This window comes from Eurosta solidaginis, chromosome 4, assembly GCF_040869045.1.
Source record: "Eurosta solidaginis isolate ZX-2024a chromosome 4, ASM4086904v1, whole genome shotgun sequence".
In the NCBI taxonomy this organism is placed as follows: domain Eukaryota; kingdom Metazoa; phylum Arthropoda; class Insecta; order Diptera; family Tephritidae; genus Eurosta; species Eurosta solidaginis.
Genome location: NC_090322.1, coordinates 193,942,302 through 193,964,125, shown reverse-complemented (window position 1 = coordinate 193,964,125; position 21,824 = coordinate 193,942,302). Strand labels below are relative to the sequence as shown.

At 34.4% G+C, this 21,824-nt stretch overlaps 1 protein-coding gene across 1 annotated transcript; it reads left to right on the top strand.

Moving 5' to 3' along the window:
• Nucleotides 1–2,924: 2,924 nt before the first annotated feature.
• On the top strand, nucleotides 2,925–5,367 carry LOC137248864 (zinc finger protein 570). Its single transcript, XM_067779804.1, has one exon. The coding sequence runs from the start codon at nucleotides 3,029–3,031 to the stop codon at nucleotides 4,709–4,711; it is 1,683 nt and encodes a 560-aa protein (XP_067635905.1). The 5' UTR covers nucleotides 2,925–3,028; the 3' UTR covers nucleotides 4,712–5,367.
• The last annotated feature ends 16,457 nt before the right edge of the window (nucleotides 5,368–21,824 follow it).

Below are 21,824 nucleotides of genomic sequence, written 5' to 3'. Positions count from 1 at the left end.
TTTATAAATGTCTTCTATACATTTTCATGGGGAGTTTGTGTTTATTTTTTCGACTGTATTTAATTAATTATTTAATTCCCTTTCCAAAAACACGTTTACATAAAGTGACAAAACCGCATGGATAAATGGAAGGCAATTCAAAAATGTCCCTCATAAAACAAAAGTAGCGACTACCTCACAGTTTACATCGAATAAATGCCTAAAAAATAACGAGTGACGGCTCTTATTATATTTATTCTCTTTGATGGTATAACATATTGCTTCTAAAACTTTTATATTTTTACTTACTTAATTGGCGCTTAACCGTCTAAACGGTTATGGCCGTCCAACAAGGCGCACCAGTCGCTCCGCCAACCGGCGCCAATTGGTCACACCAAGGGAGTTTAAACCGTTTTCCTTCCTGGTCCCTCAAACGGAGTGGGGGCGGGCCCCTACATCTGCTTCCGTAGGCGGGTTCCGATAGAAACACTTTCTTGGCCGGAGCACCATCTTTCATTCGCATAACATGGCCTAGCCAGCGTAGCCGCTGCGTTTTAATTTGCTGGACTATGTGGATGTCTGCATATAGCTCGTACAGCTCATCATTAAATCTTCTTCGGCACTCGAACACTCCCAAATCCGCTTCATCTGCTGTTGTCATGGTCCATGCTTCTGCCCCATATAGCAGGACGGGTACGATAAGTGACTTGTAGAGTATGATTTCCGTTCACCGAGAGAGGACTTTACTTTTCAATTGCCTACCTAGTCCAAAGTAGGATTTAATGGCAAGATTGATTCTTCGCCGGATTTCGTGCTGATGTTGTTGCTAGTGTTGATGCTGGTTCCCAAATAATCGAATTACACGCTTTTATAGAATATTGTTCCAGTGCGATTAAGTTCTGCAGCTAGTATAATTTTCTCCAGCATCAAATTAAAGAAATCGCACGATGGGGGTCACCCTGTCTGAAACCTCGTTTAGTTTCGACCGTCTCGGAGAGGTCCTTCCCAATTCTGACTGAGCTGATGGTGTTGCTCAACGTATTTTGCACAGCCGTATAAGTTTTGCGGGGAAACCAAATTCAGACATAGCGGTATATAGGCAGCTCCTTTTCGTGCTGTCGAGGGCGGCTTTAAAATCGACGAAGAGATGATGTGTGTCGATGGTCTATTCACAGGTTTTTTCCAAGATTTGAGGCATTGTGAAAATCTGGTCTATGGTAGATTTACCAGGTCTGAAGCAGCACTAATAAGGTCCAATCAGCCGGTTCACAGTGCGCTTCAATCTTTCGCACAATACACTTGAAAGAACCTTATATGCGATATTAAGAAGGCTGATTCCACGATAGTTGCTGCATTTTGCACTATCCCCCTTGTGGACTGGGCAAAGAACACTTAGATTTCAATCGTTGGGCATGCACTCGTCCACCCATATTTTGCGAAGAAGCTGCTGCATGCGCCTTACCAACTCCTCGCCGCCGTACATGAATAGCTCCGCAGGCAATCCATCAGCGCTCACGGCTTTGTTGTTTTTCATTCTGGTTATTGCTATTCTAACTTCGTCATAATCGGGCGAGGGGGACATATATTCCATCATCATCGATTGCGAGATTGGGTTCGTCATCTCTGCGCGGTGAATCGCTGCCTCCATTTAGGAGAGCAGAGAAGTGTTCCCTCCATAATATAAGCACTATCTGGACATCAGTTACAAGGTCGCCGTTTTCGTTCCTACAGGATATTTTTACTGAGGGTATTTGATATATTCACAAATTTAGCAGTAAAATTCGATCAGAAAAAGTTTCCTAGGGTAAATTAAAATACAAGTTAAAGGGTGCAGTCAAGGCGAATTCAGCATATATGTAGATTCGCCTTGAGTGCAGTAAATTTAATAGAGACCTGAGGGGCGGACCACAGTTTGAAAATCACTGGCGCAGATGATTTGCTTAAAGCTGGAGACATTGGTTCTTTATCGGTAACCTTATAACAGCTGATTCGACCAATCTTATGAGAATCAATGCAATCGATTATTGGTCCCGCTAAGGTCATAACCGTATCGTAGCCAACCAATTGGTTTTTGGTTTACCGTCGTAACGATAAACAGCTGATTACGTTAAGCCGGAGTCATTGGTGCCGTATGTCGTATCGCTGTATCCGTATCCCTAACGTAATCAGCTGTTTATCGTTACGACGGTAAACTAAAACCCAATTGGTTGGCTACGATACGGTTACGACCTTAGCGGCACCAATAATCGATTGCATTGATTCTCATAAGATTGGTCGAATTATGCGGCAGTTACCCACCGACGTGTGCCGTACGTACGGACGTTTATCGTACGAAGCACGTTTGACCGAATTCTCAAGCCCGTAGGAATCAATGTGTGCGTCTGTGTACATGTACATAACATATTTGTGTGTGTATTGTTTACAACAAAGCACTGTTGCCATTGGCCAGTTTGCATGCATGCTTATGGAAACATCAACTTTTTCCAATTTAATTTTTGATATTGTAAAAGGCCGGAATAAATATTAAATAAGTATAAATAGATTACATATTTATAATCTTCACTTTTACATAATTATTTCGATTTATTTTCACAATTTTTCAAACTTTAATTAGGTGTTTTTGCGTAAAAGTGCAAACGGTCAAAAATTAGCGCACAAAAGTTTACTAGGCAACTCTGTCTAGTGAGAGAGCGATCAGCTGACACGTTCTTACGGAAAAAATCAAAATTGTTTTGATTTCTACGTTCCGGGCTACGTACGTACGGGCGTTGCACGTCGGTGAGTTTTCGTTTACATTGCACACTCATAAGATAGGTCGTGTCAGCTGACACGTTTTTTCTACGTACGTTCGTGAGTAACCACGGCTTAAGCCAAGAGTTTTATAGTGATGTGCAATACATGATAGCATTGACAATATAAAAATCGGTAGTTTCATCGTTAATTTACGATTCGTAGTAGTCATTTGACGTTTCCTTTGCTTATTTGCATTTTGTTTAATAAATGCTGGAATTTCTTAAAATTCATCGCAGAACTTATTGAATATAAAGTCATGGCCGCTATAGTGGACTTAAACTTGGTCTGTATTATTTGCCTACAAGATGATGGCGGTGAAATGGTGTCTGTATACTCCTGTGCCAATGAAATTAAACAAGTACAGGATGCAGACCCTAAGGTAACGCTTACCGAAAAGATTGCTTTATGTTCAAATTTAAATTTGGCTGATATAAATATTAAATTATCAAATCAAATATGCACTAACTGTTTAGAGGATCTGGCTGCTGCATGGAGATTTCACAAAAATTGTGAAACTTCTATTTCTTTATATCAGTCGATACAAAAAGAGCAAGAAGACCAAAGTCTGGCCAATCACGAATATGATCGTGCGAAAGGAATTAAACAAGCTTCAAAACTGAGACTCCGTCGCAATCATGTTGAAGCTAATAGGTCAATAACAGAAGATAAAAAAACGGAGTATATTATGAGTGAAAGCGATCAAGAGGACCCACAAGATGAAGCAGAGTCGGTTGAGGAATGTGGCGTAGTCGAATACGTGGATGACGAAGAGCAAAAGATTGCCAATTACTTTGATTATTATAGCGATGATATGTTAGAAGAGATTAATGATAATTTCGTCGAAGTTGATAAATCTGACAATGTAAAAGAAGAATTGAACATGGAAAATAATACCTCGCAGCATGGTTCCAATAATGATAACGTCTCAAAAGAAATTAAAAAAGAATTGTCTGAAGCGTTCAATGATCATGAAATTGATTATTTAAATGAGCACTTAAGTGCTAATACGTTTATGGCAAACAAAAATTCTGAATATATTCTTAATGACGACGCACAGGAGGGAGACGAAGAAAATGAGAAAGAAAATGGTAAGAACTCGTTACATTTTAACGCCGTCGGTGATTTGGAGGCACCTTCAAAAAAAATCAAAGGTAGTTCAAACACTAAAAAATCGTATACCATAAAATCTGCATATACAAAGAAGTCGTCCACGAAAAAAGAAAAGTCAATAAATAGCTCTACCAAGATTTGCGAAGTTTGCGGAAATGTTTATAAATATAAACATGCTCTAATTGCACATATGCGACGACATAATAACGATCGCCAATTTGGTTGTGAACTTTGCGACAAAGCATTTGTTTCAAATGTGGAATTGCGACGTCACATGCGCGTACATACCGGTCAGAAACCATATCCCTGCTCCTATTGTGATCGACGCTTTTCCGACTTTGGGTCACGAAGAAAACACGAACGTACACATACTGGAGAACGGCCTTATCGTTGTCCAAACTGCCCTAAATCATTTGCCTATGCACACGTTTTAACTGTACATTTGCGTACACATACAGGTGAAAAGAAATTTCAATGTACCCGCTGTGGTAGAGGTTTTACCAAAAAGGCATATCTTTTAGCACATTTGGAGAATCATGCACGTTGTGAAAATTTATCCGTGCTTAACATAAAAGCTCATGAAACCATTCAAGAACAACAGCAAGATATTACTGCAATAAAAGCGGTGGCATTAGAAGAGTGCATTTTCACTACGACAGATATAATATATGAGAATGATAGTACTATATCAGATAAACTGCAAAATATGGCTGATGTTGAACCAGATATAAATGAGCATTGTATTGTAGAGCTGGAGGAACCCATTGATGAAGAACATCTAGAAGAAGAGAGCAACGATGAGGAGTATATTTTGGGGGGGCGAACGTAGTTATATATGTAAAGTATATGAAGATTCAATGTAGCGTAGTTCACAAGTTAAGGAACGTCGAAACGCACAGGCCGCGGCAACAGTCGTGTGCCGATGCGTATGGATCTGGAAGCACCTTGCTGGTAGAACTTAACAATACAAAGAGATGTTGGCAAAATAGAATTATATTGAAATACCAACAAGCCATTCTTACCGCTATGTTCTTGAAATATATCAGCGCTAAAGCATCATTTTGATAAACGTCAAATGGATGATCACAAATTAAGGAGCATCAATTTCTGTATTTATTAGTATGGATGCAAGATGTTTGTTAATGTACAAATTATAAACTTAATGCATCGTCGTATGCATAGGCCATTCGACATGGAATGATTAAAATCTCCTCACTACATATAACATAATTAGACCATTTACAAGCTGTCGTATGTAATGTATGTGCTGTATGATTTGTTGTTGTTTCTTATATTAAATTTGGGTAATAAAATATTAGCCAGCAGCCTTTGAATCAAGCTTTGAATATTGGGTGGGCTGCTATTGTAAAAATAAAATTATTAATTTTAAAAATTTCAAAGAATTTTCAAAACAAAATGTAAAAAACACGAAAAAAGGGTAGGTATCAATAAAAGTATTTGCGGTTCAATAAATTAGATTTTTTATGCTTATTACTGATGTTGTTGTTGTTGTTGTAGCGATTAGGTTACTCCCCGAAGGCTTTGGGGAGTGTTATCGATGTGATGGTCCTTTGTCGGATACAGATCCGATACGCTCCGGTAACAGCACCATTAAGGTGCTGGCCCGACCATCTCGGGAAAGATTTATATGACCACATTAAACCTTCAGGCCATCCCTCCCTCCCCACCCCCTAGTTCCCTGAGGAGCTTGGGGTCGCCAGAGCCTCGTCTGTTAGTGAAACGGGATTCGCCGCTCGAAGGTGAGGTTGACAATTGGGTTGGAGAAGCTATATATTGCGCTACACAACCCCTTGAATCCCGCTTATTACTGATGGTTATGGGCTTTCTGATTTCGGACACTCTAGCCTTCTTACTAGTTTCGACTTTACACCGGACAGGACGGACTATTGTATGCCGATAACCGCTCCCTATGCAACCTTCACCCCAGTCATTCCACCGAGGGAGGAGTGGGGAAGAGGAATTATCTGGGGCATGGGACCGGTTAACTTGTTCACGGATTGGTCGAAGTTGGACGGAAAGGTTGTCAAGAGCTAAATGTAAGCCGTAAGTTCAAGTTGGCTGATCACTGCAGTGTATTCCAAGCGGAAGTTGCTGCGATTAAGGATGCGGTGGATGAAATGCTATCCAGTGCTACTACGGTTAGGGAATTTAAGATCTACTCTGATAGCCAAGCGGCTATAAAGGCCTAGAGTTCAACTACAGTGCGATCGAGGGTGGTCTGGGAGTGCCTGACCTCACTTGCGATTGAATCGAATTATTTTACAATTAAGATTATCTGGGTCCCGGGCCATAATGATATTCCGGGTAACTGTCAAGCGGATCTCTTAGCCCGAATCGGTACAACTGAACTGGATGAAAATGTCTGTAAGGATTTCTGGATTCCGCTAGCCACTTGTGGATTGCTCCTCCATAGCTGGGCCTAGAGTCAGCTCAGCAAACGTTGGGCGGACACTACGTCTTGCAGGGTAGCAAGATCTTTCTGGCCGAAAGTGGATGGCAGGAGGTCTGCTGAAATAATTGGGTTCACTAAGGCTCACCTATTAATGGTCATTGGGGTTTTGACAGGGCACTGTCCCATGGGTGTCCATGCGGTACGTCTCAATATATTGGAAACTCCATCCTGCTGTAGCTGTATGGAGGATGATGAGGTGCAATCACCAAATCAATTTATGCTTGATTGCCCAGCTTTTGCCAGAACTAGGCGAAAGTATTCCGGTCGCGACTCACTTGGATCTCCCGAGGAGCTATCCTAGGTTGAGATCGGGATCATTCGGAACTTTATCGTTGCTACCGAACGATTCTCTAAGTAGTTATATCTACGTCACCGTTATTTTAGTTTATTATATATGGTATCACAAAGGACCTTCATATTGTCCAAGTGAGCCTCCCCTATCAGGGAAGCTACCACCCAACCTAACCTACTGATGGTTCTTCTTACGGATGTTTTTAAATTCACGATACAACTCATTGTAGTGTTCAGAAGGGTAGTGTTTAAAAATATACTCCACATTAGGCCGGGTCGATTTGTTGGCGAGGCAAAAAAATCGCCCATTGCTCTGTGAAAATCATATTCTAGGGATCAAAATAAGAAACTTTGTCGAAGGAACCATACCTCTAAAACGAATTCTGATGTCCCCCTTTGGGTCGTAGGGGCAAATTTTGAAAATCCCACTTTGAAATGCCTATATTTTTTTCTTTTTGGAGTTTATTTTTCTCTTTAGAAATTTATTTAGTCAGAACATATGTAAATGAAAAAATTAATTTAACTTAGTAATAGAAAAGAAATTAAAAAAAATTATTAGAAATTAGCGTTTTTACAACCCCCTTTTAAAACCAAGGCATCACTGTGATGCATTTGCATGTCGTAAACATAGTTGCGTGGGTTTTTTATTCAACCGTTTTAAAAAATGAAGGTATCACTGTGACACAATTGCAGATCGTAAAATTGCTTGTGTTGTTTTTTTTAAGCCACCACAAGACACAACAGGTAGAATTGAAATTGCCCCTACCCAAAAGTTCGACCCAAAGGGGGGGACATCAGAATTCGTTTTAGAGGTATGGTTCCTTCGGCAAAGTTTCTTATTTTGATCCCTACAATACGATTTTCAGAGCAATGAGCGATTTTTAAATCGACTCGCCCTACTCCACATTAAAATACCTTATGAATTGGCAAAATAACAATGAAGTGTTCCACGGGAGAAACCGCTCTATTTGCGAAAAAATTGCCGCTAGGTGGCGCAAGGATCGATATATTCAAAAAAATCGTATTTTTGGAACACATAATACATACATGAATAGAAAGCGACCTATGATGTCGGATTTGGCTCATATTTGGAACAAATATTACATACAATCCGGTAGAAGTGACATCAAAATATTTTGGAGTTCGAGGAGGGACAAGCACAAGTGGCGCAGAGTCGAGTAAAGTCGTTGGGAGGATTATGTATTGAGGACTTAGATTGTAACAAATTGTCAGGAAAGAGTCCTTGTAATAATGAGTCACTAAATGAACTAAATAGAATGAGAAATAATAGGCAGCAAATTTAGTTTATTCGCTTCGCGAAACATGGCATTATCACCGACTAAATTCTCCGAGACCTTATTTACACCATGGACGTCCCAAATGTCGATCATTTGGAACATCCACGTCGATGGCACTACGCTACCGACTGTCCTACACCCCAAAATCTTAGGTGTGACGTTTGATCACGATCTACATTTTGATGAGCACGCAGCCGCAATTGTTGCGAAAATCCAGAGCCGTAATAAAATCCTCAAATCCCTTGCTGGGAGTACTTGGGGAAAAGACAAAGGAACACTCATTACCACATACAAAGCAATTGGCCAGCCGATTGCATGCTACGCGTCCCCATATGGTCGCCAAGCCTAAAAATTACCCACTGGAAGAAGCTACAGGCCTGCCAAAATACTGCTCTCAGAACCGCCACGGGCTGTCTTATGTCCCCAGAACACCATCTACATAATGAGGCGAGAATACTCCCCATCAGGGAGAAATGAGATGCTAACCAAACAGTTCCTGTTGAATACCCAGAAACCTGGGCATCCCAACAGACATCTGATTGATGAGCTCTTAGGCGGGGCCAAGCACTGCACAGAAATAATAGGCAATTAAATAAAGACTAAAAACTTGAAAATAAAATAATAAAAAAAATTTTTAGTTAAACGGGTTTATTGAAAACAATACTTACATGAAGTAATAATAATACTAAGAGCTAGAAAACAATTAGGTAGCTCCTAGGTACTAGTCATTAGAGGTTTACGCCGATCACTTTAGCGCCGGCGGCGGCGTGGGCGCCGATCTACGCCGGTGTTCTTACTTTAAAAAGCTTGATTTTTCTATTTAAAAAATAATATTTAGGAAAGGTTTTGTTGGTATGTATTTAAGGAAATCAACGTTTTGATCATTTCGGAAAGATTCTGGGTTTTTGCCTCAAAATCTCGCAGATCGTTCAAACATTTTCAGGAGTAGCTCCTTGCGGAGGGATTGTCCCTCGTTCACTTACTCCAGAGGCAGGAAATAGAGATATATAAAATGGCCACACTTTTGTCTGTTATCTCGTGCAAAGCGTAGTTTTACCTGGGGTTAACTCCTAATTACCGTGGCGAACACAATTTCTTCAAATCATTTGGGGCTCATTGGCGGTTATGCACAAAGGCGACTTGCGGTTTCTATTAATGGTCTATTAATACTCATGACTCTCGTGGTGCTTCCAGTTTTTTCGGCTATTTTTAAGAGCTACAATTCCCGATGTACGAACAGTACCAATCCCGACAACCAGTCGCTACCACGCCTCCTGACCCTCACACCATATGCCAGCACAGAAGCTATAGGACTGCGGCTTCGAACTCATACCTTCGTCGACGTCAGCTTAAGGTGTAGCTCCGAAGACTTTCTGACGGATGTTTTTGACGCGCTATGCTGCCGAGCTACACCAGAGAATCACCTTGAAACGTTAGGGAGTGACTATTCGGCCAAATCATAAGCAGTCTAAGTGGATGTCATTGCGTAACTCATGATTGAAAATCGTATAATCCTCGACGCATTTACATAATTAAAGTTTTACAAGGACCCTGGATGAAATTTTTAAAATGTAGACCAAAGTTTGCAGACGTTTGTGTTCACAACATTGATTTCAATAGTCTTCGTTAAATCAAAAGTTGAAAGATGTGAACTGCTTTTTTCCGGCCTTATGATATAACAGCGTAGCTTCAGTTTTCAGACTAGTTCGACTGTCCTTTACATTAGGGTAGTAGCACACACGGTCATTAGTTCGACTGTCTTGGGAAAGCTTTTGCTTCACCACTTTGAGTGTTCTTGCGAAGGACAAAGCCTCATCTGGTAAATATATGTGCCTAGGTGTATGTGATATTTAAACTTGGTTGATAGGCTATAATGAATGTGATTCACTCCAAGGGACTAGTTTTGGATAGGGCCGCCAACTTTAGGAAATGTGAAACCGGGAGACTTGGGTGTTGAAGGATGAAGTGTGAAAATCAAAATTTACATTTCAGACGCTATTTTAAAGTTTCGCAAATAAACAACAGTTGTTTGAATGTAAGCCCAAGTGATAATTCAAACCCTTCTCATACGTACATATCGCACTTGTTACGTTAAAGTGTACCAACTCAAAATTTGAACATTTTCAGTAGAGACGAAAAACTGTTTCCGTAAATATTAATAATATATTACAAGGAAAAAAATGTAATTTCACGAAAATATCATTAAAAATAATATAACCGTTGTTTCATTTTTATTTGTTTAGTAGTTGCATGAAAATAACAAATTTTTGAGTTTTTACTCTTTTCCTGAAATTTTTTTATATATATATATATTTGGTAACAATACGATATAACACAGTAGAATAAACTTACATAATGAAACTAAATAGTGATAAACCGAAATAACACGTAACTTGAACAAACCGTTATATGTTGTAAATAGGCACAATTAAAAATGTTACACTTTATGTGATACACTAACGAACCAATTTGTTCAAACACTTGGAGACAACTAGTTGAGTCTAAAGAAGTCATTCTGAAAACAAAGAGCCATAACGGTTTTTTTTAACGAAAGACTAGAAAAACCACTGAACGATTTTTACAGTGGGTAGAGATGACCACTGTACATTGTTTTCTTGCAAAAAACTAAAATTTGGAAATTTTGAGTTGTTACACTTTAACGTAACAAGTGCGATATATCCTCAACTCAAGTATGAGGTAAGAATCATTTCAAAGGAGTGTTTATGACCCTAGAACCTACTAAAGGATTTTGCTTCACTGATTTCGCTTATTCTTTCAGCCAATCGCAATATAATTTTTTTTTTTAATCGGCTCCTTTTTTGGGTAATTTGCTTTTTTTTACCAACTTGAGGACAATTTGAAAAATTGTTCGCCGTGGGTCATTTTATTTGAATTCATTGTTCATTATTAATTTTTTGAAAAAACATGCAAAGCGAGCATATAAATTTATTTTTTGGCATTCGGCGACGGCGTGCGAAAAGCGACAAAAATCGGCGGCGGCGGCGTTTATCGGCGGTGTATATCTCTACTAGTCATCACACTCCTCATCAATCTAGAGCGTTGATCAGACAATTAAATAAAAGCGTTGGACGCGTCAAATTTCTATTGATGGTCATATATAAGACCAACTAAACCTGAATTTTTTTTTAGAAATTTCACGCGCCCAACGCTCTTATTTAATTGTCTGATCAATGTGATGACTAGTACTTAGGTCCTACCTAATTATTTTCTAGCTTTTAGTGTTATTATCATTTCACGTAAGTATTGTTTTCAATAAAAACTTAAATTTTTTTTTTCAATTTTATTGCTTGGTGAAATTAAGTTTAACATTCCTATTAGGCCATCTAAATATTTTCATTAAATTTTTATAGCTACATGCAGATCGAATTACAAAATGCACGAACCACTTCGCTGTTTATGTCATGATTTTAACAATCACTGTAAAAATTTAGACGTCTCCGACTCGTTTATTGGTATTAAAAATACCTTTTAACTACATCAAATTTGTAATTTGAAGTAAAGAACGCTAAACCGTGATAAAACTGTTCAACCCTGTGTTTCAAATATGAAAGTACCAGTTACTTGAAACTTGTTTGCAAAATTGCTTTGTGAATATAGTGTTAACTACTTTAATTTTTAAAATAATTTTAATTGAGTTTTCGTGTTAACTTAAATTTTTTAATAACTTCAAAAAAAGAAAATTCTAATTAGTTTGAAAATATCTAAACTCAAAAATAAACAAAAATAAATTTTATATTACAAACAAAAATAAAAGTTTTTTAAAATATCAACTTGAATGTTGATATATTGGCGATCCTACCAACGATCCTTCTGACCTACTCTCGATTTACGCGATAACAAAATTACGAAAATTCCGGATGAAATTTCGCTGTTAAAAAATCTAATAAAACTTGATTTTACAAATAATTCAACAACTAATCTACCATTGTCATTGACCTCCTTGGTACATTTAATTAACTTACAAATCGACGGCAATTCGATTAAATCCATACTACGCGTATTCTATGAACATTACGTGAACGTGCGTGTCCCTCTATCGAAAAACAACAACATCTTTATCAAAGTGATACATCATCGACAATTTCATTTATACCAAATAGTTCATATAACATGAGTGCAGATAGTTTGAATAGCCCACGTCGTCCAACTGACGACTGTAATGACAATGCAATATCTTTCAACAATTCTTGATGAGGTATTCCAAACGAAATCAGAGGAGAGCATATTAGCTACATACGTTAATTTATCTAAAAATCTTCTCGAAACATTGCCTGAATCGCTTCAATTTCTCAAAAGCTATACTAAACTTAGTGTAACGAAGCAATACAACAACATTCTGTGCAAATTTCATATAACAGTCGCTGTAAATTATATATACGAAACATTAAAACATAGAATAAATGTTGAAAATCAAAATAAAAACATAAAAAACTCTAAAAACGTGTGTGTAAACAAAATAAAAACATTTACAACCTAATACTCTTAAAAGCAACGATTGAGTTATCCAAGCCACAACAACAATTTTGCACGCAATACACACAAGAACAGATTTAAAATGAAGACATCACGATGAAAATTAAGAGATTTACAAAGAAAACAACAAAGCCATTGCATATTTTAAAAGCATTACGATATCAAACAATCCAGATATTAATTTCAAGATATTTTTAAACAATCATCAATCAACTACTTATTAATTTTAATATTTTTTTATTAAATTTAATTTTATGTAAGTATAATTTTTATTTTAATATTAAATTTAAATTTTTCAATTATAATTTAAATTAAAATTTTAAACCTTTTAACTTTCAAAATTATTTTAAGATTATTTTTATATCTTAAAAATTTTAATATACGTTATTTAAATTTATTTATTTTTTATATAAAATTAAATATTGTATTTAAATTGTTAACTCCCTTTCCAAAAAATTCTTAAATATTTTCTTATTTTCAAATTTTTCATTTAAATTTCTTTTCATATGGTTCTACGTTCACCAATACGAACTCGTAAATTTACAAATGCAGAAAATCAAAATATCAACCATACAAATAACATCATGACTCACAATACAACTCAAAATTCTAACATTAATACAACACAAAACAACATCTCTAATACAACACAAAATACTTCAACACAAGATAACTTTACAAATTTTCCTTCTACTAAATCTATTAAATTACCACAATTTTGGCAAGATTGTCCTGATACCTGGTTTTTGCTTGTTGAAGGACAATTTGAAATTAACAATATCAATGATGATAATTTAAAATTTCAAAATGTTCTAATTACTCTTCAACGAGATACTATATCTAAAATTTTAGATGTTATTAACCCTCCTCCTCTTTTTAATAAATATGATACAATCAAAAAAATTATATGTGAAAGATTTTCTCTTAGCGAAGAAAAACGATTAGAACAATTATTTTCAAAAACTGAACTTGGTGATCGTTCACCATCTGAATTATTCAGATTTATGAAATCACTTATAGGTTCTGACTCCATAGTTAGTCAAGAATTACTCTTTAAATTGTGGATTAATAAATTACCACAAGAAATACAAATTCATTTGACTTCCAATAATAATCAAAACAGAGATGAAATTATTATTTTAGCTGACAAACTTTTTGATTTAATCAATAAACCTCATTCTTCCAAATCTCCTGTAGTCTCAAGTATAAATAATAATATTTTAGAACAATGCGTTAAAAATTTAACTGAATTAACCACGGCTATTTTTCAAAATTTAAATAAAATTTCTAATGATATTAATCAATTACAAATCCGTTCAAGATCTAAAGATAGAAAGAGATCTAAATCTCGAAATTTTTCAGGATCAAGAAATTTTTCAAACAATCGTAATTTTAATTCACAAACAACTATTTGTTGGTATCACAAAAAATTTAAGAATAACGCTCTTAAATGTATACCCCCATGCAATTTTAATCAAAATCATAATTCAAATTGCGAACAAAATTTAAACTGAAACGATCCATTATGACGGTGACGGATAATGGAACTATTATTAAACCTACTCGTCGCCTATTCATATTTGATAAATTCAATAAACTTAATTTTCTTATCGATACCGGTGCAGTTGTATCAGTTATTCCTTTTTCTAAATTTAAAATTTATAAAAGAAATTCGGATCTTACTTTGACTGCAGCAAACGGTTCTTCAATTGAAACTTTCGGTACAAAACTACTTAAAATTGATTTAGGTTTAAGAAGAGATTTTGAATTTCCATTCATTATTGCGAATATTGATACACCAATTTTAGGAGCAAACTTTTTAGAAAAATTCGGAATTATTGTCAATATTAAAAATAAAGAAATAATGGATTCTACTACAAAAATTAAAGTTACTGGATCTTCTGGATTTTCTGATATTTTCTCACTCAAAATTCCTATTGTCGAAAATAAGTTTTCAAAATTACTTAATGAATTTCCATCTATTACCTGTGAACCAGATTATACTAAAAAAGTTAAACACCATACGGTTCACAGGATAGAAACAAAAGGTATTTTACCATTTTCGAAACCCAGACGTCTTGATCCAATCAAACTTAAAATTGCTAAAGCTGAATTTGAATTTTTAGTTAAAACGGGTATATGCAGACCCTCAAATTCTCCTATTGCATCTCCACTTCATCTCGTTCCTAAAAAAGAACCAAATGATTGGAGACCTTGCGGAGACTATCGAAGACTTAATTTTATTACTACACCAGATCGGTATCCTTTACCACATATTCACGATTTAACAATTGATTTAAAAAACAAACAATTTTTTTCCAAAATTGATCTTGTGCGTGCTTACCACCAAATTCCAATGGCAGAAGAAGACATTCATAAAACTGCAATAACTACCCCTTTTGGAATGTTTGAATTCGTAAGAATGCCTTTCGGTTTACGAAACAGTGCTCAAACTTTCCAACGCTTTATTAATGAAGTATTTTCTGATTTCGATTTTGTATTTACATACATTGATGACATTCTTATTTCCAGTGATAATGAAGATCAACATATAAATCATTTAAAATCAGTTTTCAAAAGACTTGAAGAATATAATTTAAATATCAAACCTTCAAAATGTACTCTCGGTGTAAATAAATTAAATTTTTTAAGTTACGAAATTTCAGGCGAAGGTATTAAACCATCTTTAGATAGAATTGAAATCATAACAAATTTTGAAAAACCAATTTCTATAAATAAATTACAAAAATTTTTAGGTATGATAAATTACTATCACAGATATATTAAAATGTTAGCAACAGAACTTAATCCTCTGCATGAAATGTTAACACATGCAATTAAAAACAAACTCAAACAATTAAATTGGACAAATGAAACCACAACAGCTTTCGAAAATGTTAAAAAACTTTTTGCTAAAAATACTTTACTTACACATTTCGACAAAAATGGTACTTTATCATTAGCAGTAGATGCATCAAATGTTGCTATTGGAGCAGTTCTTCAACAAACTAGCAATAATATACTAGAACCCTTAGCTTATTTTTCAAGAAAATTAACTACAACAGAAACTAAATATTCAACATTTGATCGTGAACTTTTGGCAATTTATAATTCAATTAAACATTTTAAACATTTTCTTGAAGGTAGAACTTTTACAATTTATACTGATCATAAACCTTTAATTCATGTTCTAAATTCTAAAGTAGATAGATCTCCTCGTCAACTACGTCATCTTGAATATATTGCTCAATTTACAAATGATATTCAATATATACGTGGAAAAGACAACATAGTTGCCGACACACTTTCCCGTATTCCAGAAATAAATGCAATTTCAACTCAAGATATAAATTTAGAAACTTTATATAAAGAACAGCAAACTGATACATTTTTACAAAAAACCATTTCTGATCAAAATTCTAAAAATAATTTAAAAGAAATTCATATTCCAGTTATTAATTTAAATATATGGTGTGATGTTTCTCTACAACCTTTTCGACCTTATGTTCCACATTCTATGAGAAGAATTATATTTGACAAAATTCACTCATTATCTCATCCAAGTATAAGAACAACTAGAAAATTAATTCAAAATAAATATTATTGGCCTAACATGCGTAAAGAGATTAACGATTGGACTTCATCTTGCATCAATTGTCAAAAATCCAAAATTTCAAGACACACTAAATCTCCTATCCAAAAAATTCAAATACCATCAGACCGTTTTGAACATATTCATATGGATATTGTTGGACCTCTTCCAGTTTCAAATGGAAATTGTTATATTTTAACAATTATTGATAGATTTTCACGTTGGCCTGAAGCTTATCCGCTTAAAGATATTTCAACAAATACTATAGTAAAAACTTTTATTCAAAATTATATACCACGATTTGGTATACCATTAAATATTACAGTAGATCAAGGTTCACAATTCACCTCAAAATTTTTTACAGAATTAACTAAACTTTTAGGTTCTCATAAAATTCATACATCTCCTTACCATCCCCAAGCAAATGGCATGATAGAGAGATTTCATCGAACTTTAAAAGCAGCAATTATAGCATCAAACGACTCGGTTCATTGGTCTGACATTTTACCATTCATTCTACTTGGTTTACGAACTTCTATTAAAGAAGATTTAAAATGTTCATCTGCTGAACTTGTTTATGGCCAAACACTTAGAATACCTGGTGAATTAATTATTTCAAATAGTAATAAAGAACATGATTTTTCTAATGACGCTCTTCATAAAATAAGAGAATATTTTTCGCTTGTTCGTTCTAAAGTTTTTCATCATAACAAAGAAAATTTTTTCGTTCCTAAACAATTAGAAAATTGTGAGTATGTTTTTGTTAAAGTTCTTCGTAAATCTAATTTAGAATCACCTTATGAAGGACCTTTTAAAGTTATCTCTAAGAAACATAAAACATTTACAATTCAATACAAAAATACTATTAAAAATATTTCAATTGATTTACTTAAACCAGCAAACATACTTATTAACACTAATTTAAATACAAATACATTAAACAACAAAAAACAAAAAAAGGTTAATTTTAATATTAATTAATAATTTGTTTGTTTCAAATTTTCTTGGAGGGGGAGTAAATATAGTGTTAACTACTTTGTACTCTTTACTTTAATTTTTAAAATAATTTTAATTGAGTTTTCGTGTTAACTTAAATTTTTTAATAACTTCAAAAAAAGAAAATTCTAATTAGTTTGAAAATATCTAAACTCAAAAATAAACAAAAATAAATTTTATATTACAAACAAAAATAAAAGTTTTTTAAAATATCAACTTGAATGTTGATATAGTGAACATTATTTTTATATGTATGTACTCAAATTTATTCTGTATAAATTCTATTTTGTATACATTTTGTATACTATTAATTTGCAGTATTGTTGTCAATTTCATAAATTCACGTGTGCCCTCTACTAGGTAAATACCTCCTTCATGAGCACGTTGTGTGAGGTCTTTTTGAGATTCTTATAAGAATTCATTTACAACATTTTAACTTCTGCTTACTTCTAAGTTTTGAATTGAAATTGTCAAGCGTTTAATTAAATACTGTTTAAATATTATTTTAAAATTGATGACTGCATATGGTATTTATATCGTACATTATATCTTTAAATTAATTGTCTATATATTTGGTCTGTATAATTGTTTAATTTGTAGACTTATAAATAAATAAATTAGATCTTACGTCGAAAAATCGACTAAAGTAAAGACAGTTTTTAATATATGAATGTATTTCAATTTTGGAAAAATTAGGAAGAAATCAGTTTTAAATACCCACAGGACCTACTACTTCCGAACTCCTCTTAATGAGCTCTAACGTTACAAAGGCATGGATAATATATTTTAACGAATTTTGGGGAATCCTGGTCATTTATGCACTTCTGCTAACGTTCGAATCTCTAAACTATTGAATAAATCACTCCAATATTCAGTATTTCCAACTGGTATTTATTTAGATAACTTAGGGAGTAGTACTTCACAATTATACTTCACAACCAATAGCGGTCCTAAATCAAAACTGATTAGTCATGCCTCAGCTTGTGCTGCTTTTATATTTTATGACGTTTCACCTTCTAGAATAGTTGTATCTCCTACTTGGTAATTTCTATATACATGTACATTTGTAGTTTATGTTTAGCCTATAGCCATATGCGGGTGTATGTGTGAGTAACTACTTCGGCTGATGATTACATGTGTTTGTGAGTATCTCTTCATTGCCTTGTATGTATGTATGTGTGTAAATGATGATTGATTTGTTTATGTACACAAGAGTGGCTGCTTTATTGTTGTTGTGCATTTATTTAGTAGCAGCTTAGTGATGCTAATATTCGCCACAATATGTATCTTGGAGCGCTTGTACATACTTATGTGTGTAATAATATATGGATGTAGTAATATGTAAAAGGTTTTGCAGGAATTATATTTAAATAGGGCAACATCTTATTTTGAGTTACTCTTAATCCCTTATCCTAAGGCTGGTTACAACATTTTTTCCCGGTTAGAAAAGTTACAAAAAATGTTTAGTATTCTGATTGCGAATAACAACGTTACCAACAAAATAGGTGGTAATATGTCGTTACCACGCGAAATTGCACGTGTTTGCTAAAGTTTTTTTTTTTTAAGGAAGTAAACAAAAAAAAAAGTGTGTGTATCCATGCTGATAAATTTACAAGAATTTCTAAACAATATTAATACTTTTTAACACAAAATTTAGTTCTCAAATGCGTATCAGAATCGGGGCGTGAGTTGATACTTGTGCATAGAGTAATTAAGCCAAAACAATATTTGAAATACTACATGTATACATACATATGTGTATATATATTTTTTAAATACAGCTGTATAAACTTTTCCCAATGTCATAGCAATTGCTTTTTAATAAACATAAACCCCCTTATTTATATACAAATTAAAAAAATTTTATAAAGCTCTTTTATTTCGACATTTATATGGAAATGCCATTTTAAAAGTTGTATGGACCTTTTGTTTTTTTTTTATGTATAAAGGCAAAAATCTTTTTGAAATAAACTTAATGGCCTTAGTTTCTTTTCACCTATTAAAACAATTGTGTCAATATATTTAACTTCTTATCTCAATTGTAGCTTTAACTGACGTATCATATGGAAAAGTTATTTCTTAGAAAATTTGAATAAAGTCACAAACTGTTTTGAAAACACGGCGATGCGTGGCTTACAAAAAAAAATTTCAATAAAAAATCAAATTTGTGTTAAAAGTATGGGGGCCATACTGAAATTATTTAATAATAGTTATGACAAGTTATTTTAAAATTAACATTTTCTCAGCCACAACCCGCTCCCCAATTCCAACAATCGCTAACGCTAAAACCCCTTTGCTAAAACTAGCTATAAAAGTATCAAGTGCGCAGAAAGTATGCAACATTTAGTAGTATATGATTACAAGGAATACCGCCTTATGCTAATACTTATTAGCCGTGTTTTTTTTTACACGCGTATACGTTTCGTTTGCGCGTGAAAAAAACGCCTATCCTCGCTTAGATAATGCTTAGGAGACCCACCTAGCGCAGTGGTTAAACAACTAGCTACAGCAACAGGGTGTACCGAAAAGCGGAGACACAACCCTCTGTTGTATTTCTGTGTATAACATATAGCTGAATCAGTTGTTATAGATAGTGGACGCGCATAGAATAGATTGATAGATGGCACTAAGGGAGAAACATGGACACATATTTCAGTTACATCTGAGTATAATGCGTTTTGAAATTTAGTAGTACTAATTTCTTGCGTAGAAATTTCAGAGGTGTATTTAAAGTTTGTCGCTTAGCAGTCCATATAAATTTTAAGCGTAAACGTGTATAGACGTGAAAAAAACGGGTTGGTGTCGAAATTCTGTATGTACAAAATTCTAAAAACAAAATTCTGCTTTTTTAAAATTCTGCTTTCTAAAATTCTGCTTTCAAAATTCTGTATTACAAAATTCTGTATTACAAAATTCTGTATTGCAAAATTCTGTATTAAAATATAATGTTAACAATGTTATAGAGGTCATGCATTCATAATTCCGGAAGTCGAAACATCGGAAATCAATATTATGGAAGTCAATATTCTGGAAAAAGCCGATCCAACACCGGATGCGCCATGCACAGTAATTCTGCGTAGAACACCTTTCTGCATAGGCGGCCTTCGGCCGCGCCTATAAAAAATAACCCTGGGCTACGCCATGCCAAGACCGGGTGTGTGGTATAACCGTGGCTACCGCCACGGTGATGTCCTTCTACGTAGTACACCCTTCTGCGTATGACGAAAATCACAAAACTTGAATAAAGCAGAATTTTTCGCATTAAACATGCAGAATTTTGAAAGAGCAGAATTTCAGAAAGCAGAATTTTAAAAAGCAGAATTTTAAAAAAGCAGAATTTTGTTCAAGCAGAATTTTTTTGCAATTTACAGAATTTTGTAATACAGAATAATGACACGCTCCCAAAAAAAAAACACAGCTATTATTATTATTACTAGTATCGCCGGTGGTCGAAATTTGACCAACTTGTATTTTTTTCAATTCAGTCTATGCATCCAGTGTGGAAATATAGCAAACTGGTCTAACTTACTTAAATTTTTCATTAAAATTTTGAATTTGATCTAAGACGTTGTACTTTTTGATTGTATATTCTTAAATTTTCTACAAACTTTTCAAATGTAATATAATGTTTTGGTATGGAGCTCCTTAAACAAAAATATAAAAAATATGTACAGGCAAATGAAATTGACATAGAATTATGGTGAAATTACTTGAAATTGAATTGAAAGATAGGTTTTTCCATACCTCCCGGAAGGTCCCCGTTGGCGCGCTACCGAAGTTAGTTTTGTGTGCTCGGTTCCCCAGTAGGCCTATATCACCCATATACATATATCGCCCATTTACTTCAATAGTGTGCATAATTCAAAAAACACGAACCGCGATAACCTCCGAAGAGATCTAAGGCCGAGCTTCTCTTCCAATTTGCGTCGTGCTCCTCTTGATTTTCCCTACAAATTGGCCGGACGGGACCCACATGTTTTATGCCGACTCCGAACGGCATCTGCAAGGCAGATGAGTTTTCACTGAGAGCTTTTCATGGCAGAAATACACCCGGAGCGCTTGCCAAACCTGCCGAGGGGCGACCCCGCTTAGAAAAATTTTCTTCTAATTGAAAAACCTTATTTCTAAAATTTTGATGTTGCTTGCTCGGGGTGTGAACCCAGGGCATACGGTGTGGTAGGCGGAGCACGCTACCATCACACCACGGTGGCCGCCATAGAACAGAGGATACCTTCATAAAAAATAAAATTATGTAATGAGAAAGAAGGCAGAGTTTACTAAACAAATTTTAAATGAAAGAAAAAAATAAAGTACTTAAAGTGCGAAAAAATTAAGTGAAGTGAATAAACAGTTCCATATAAAAACGCAAAAAGTGCACTTAGAATTTTTTTCGGGTTTTAGTGTTATCATTTTGGAAATATGAAGATTCTAATGTTCGGATATTTAATGTTGGGATTCCCATTGAGATCTATGTACGTAATTAATTTGTATTAAATTTGTAAACACTCCGTTTCATGAATATATATGACCATATCTACCATAAAATATCGTCTGTGAACAATACAATACTAAGATATAACAAAGCAGAATAAATTAGAAAGAAAAGAAAAACAAACAAAAATATTAAAGTTATTCACGCAAACATATTTACTAAAATAAAATTGATTTCATAACTTTAAGCGACATAAAAAAATTAGGGTTATGGGATCTAAGCATCCGATTAATGGATATATAATCCAACAAAGTTAGCCTAATAATAAATATAGTGGGTAATATACTGACTATGCACGCTATGATG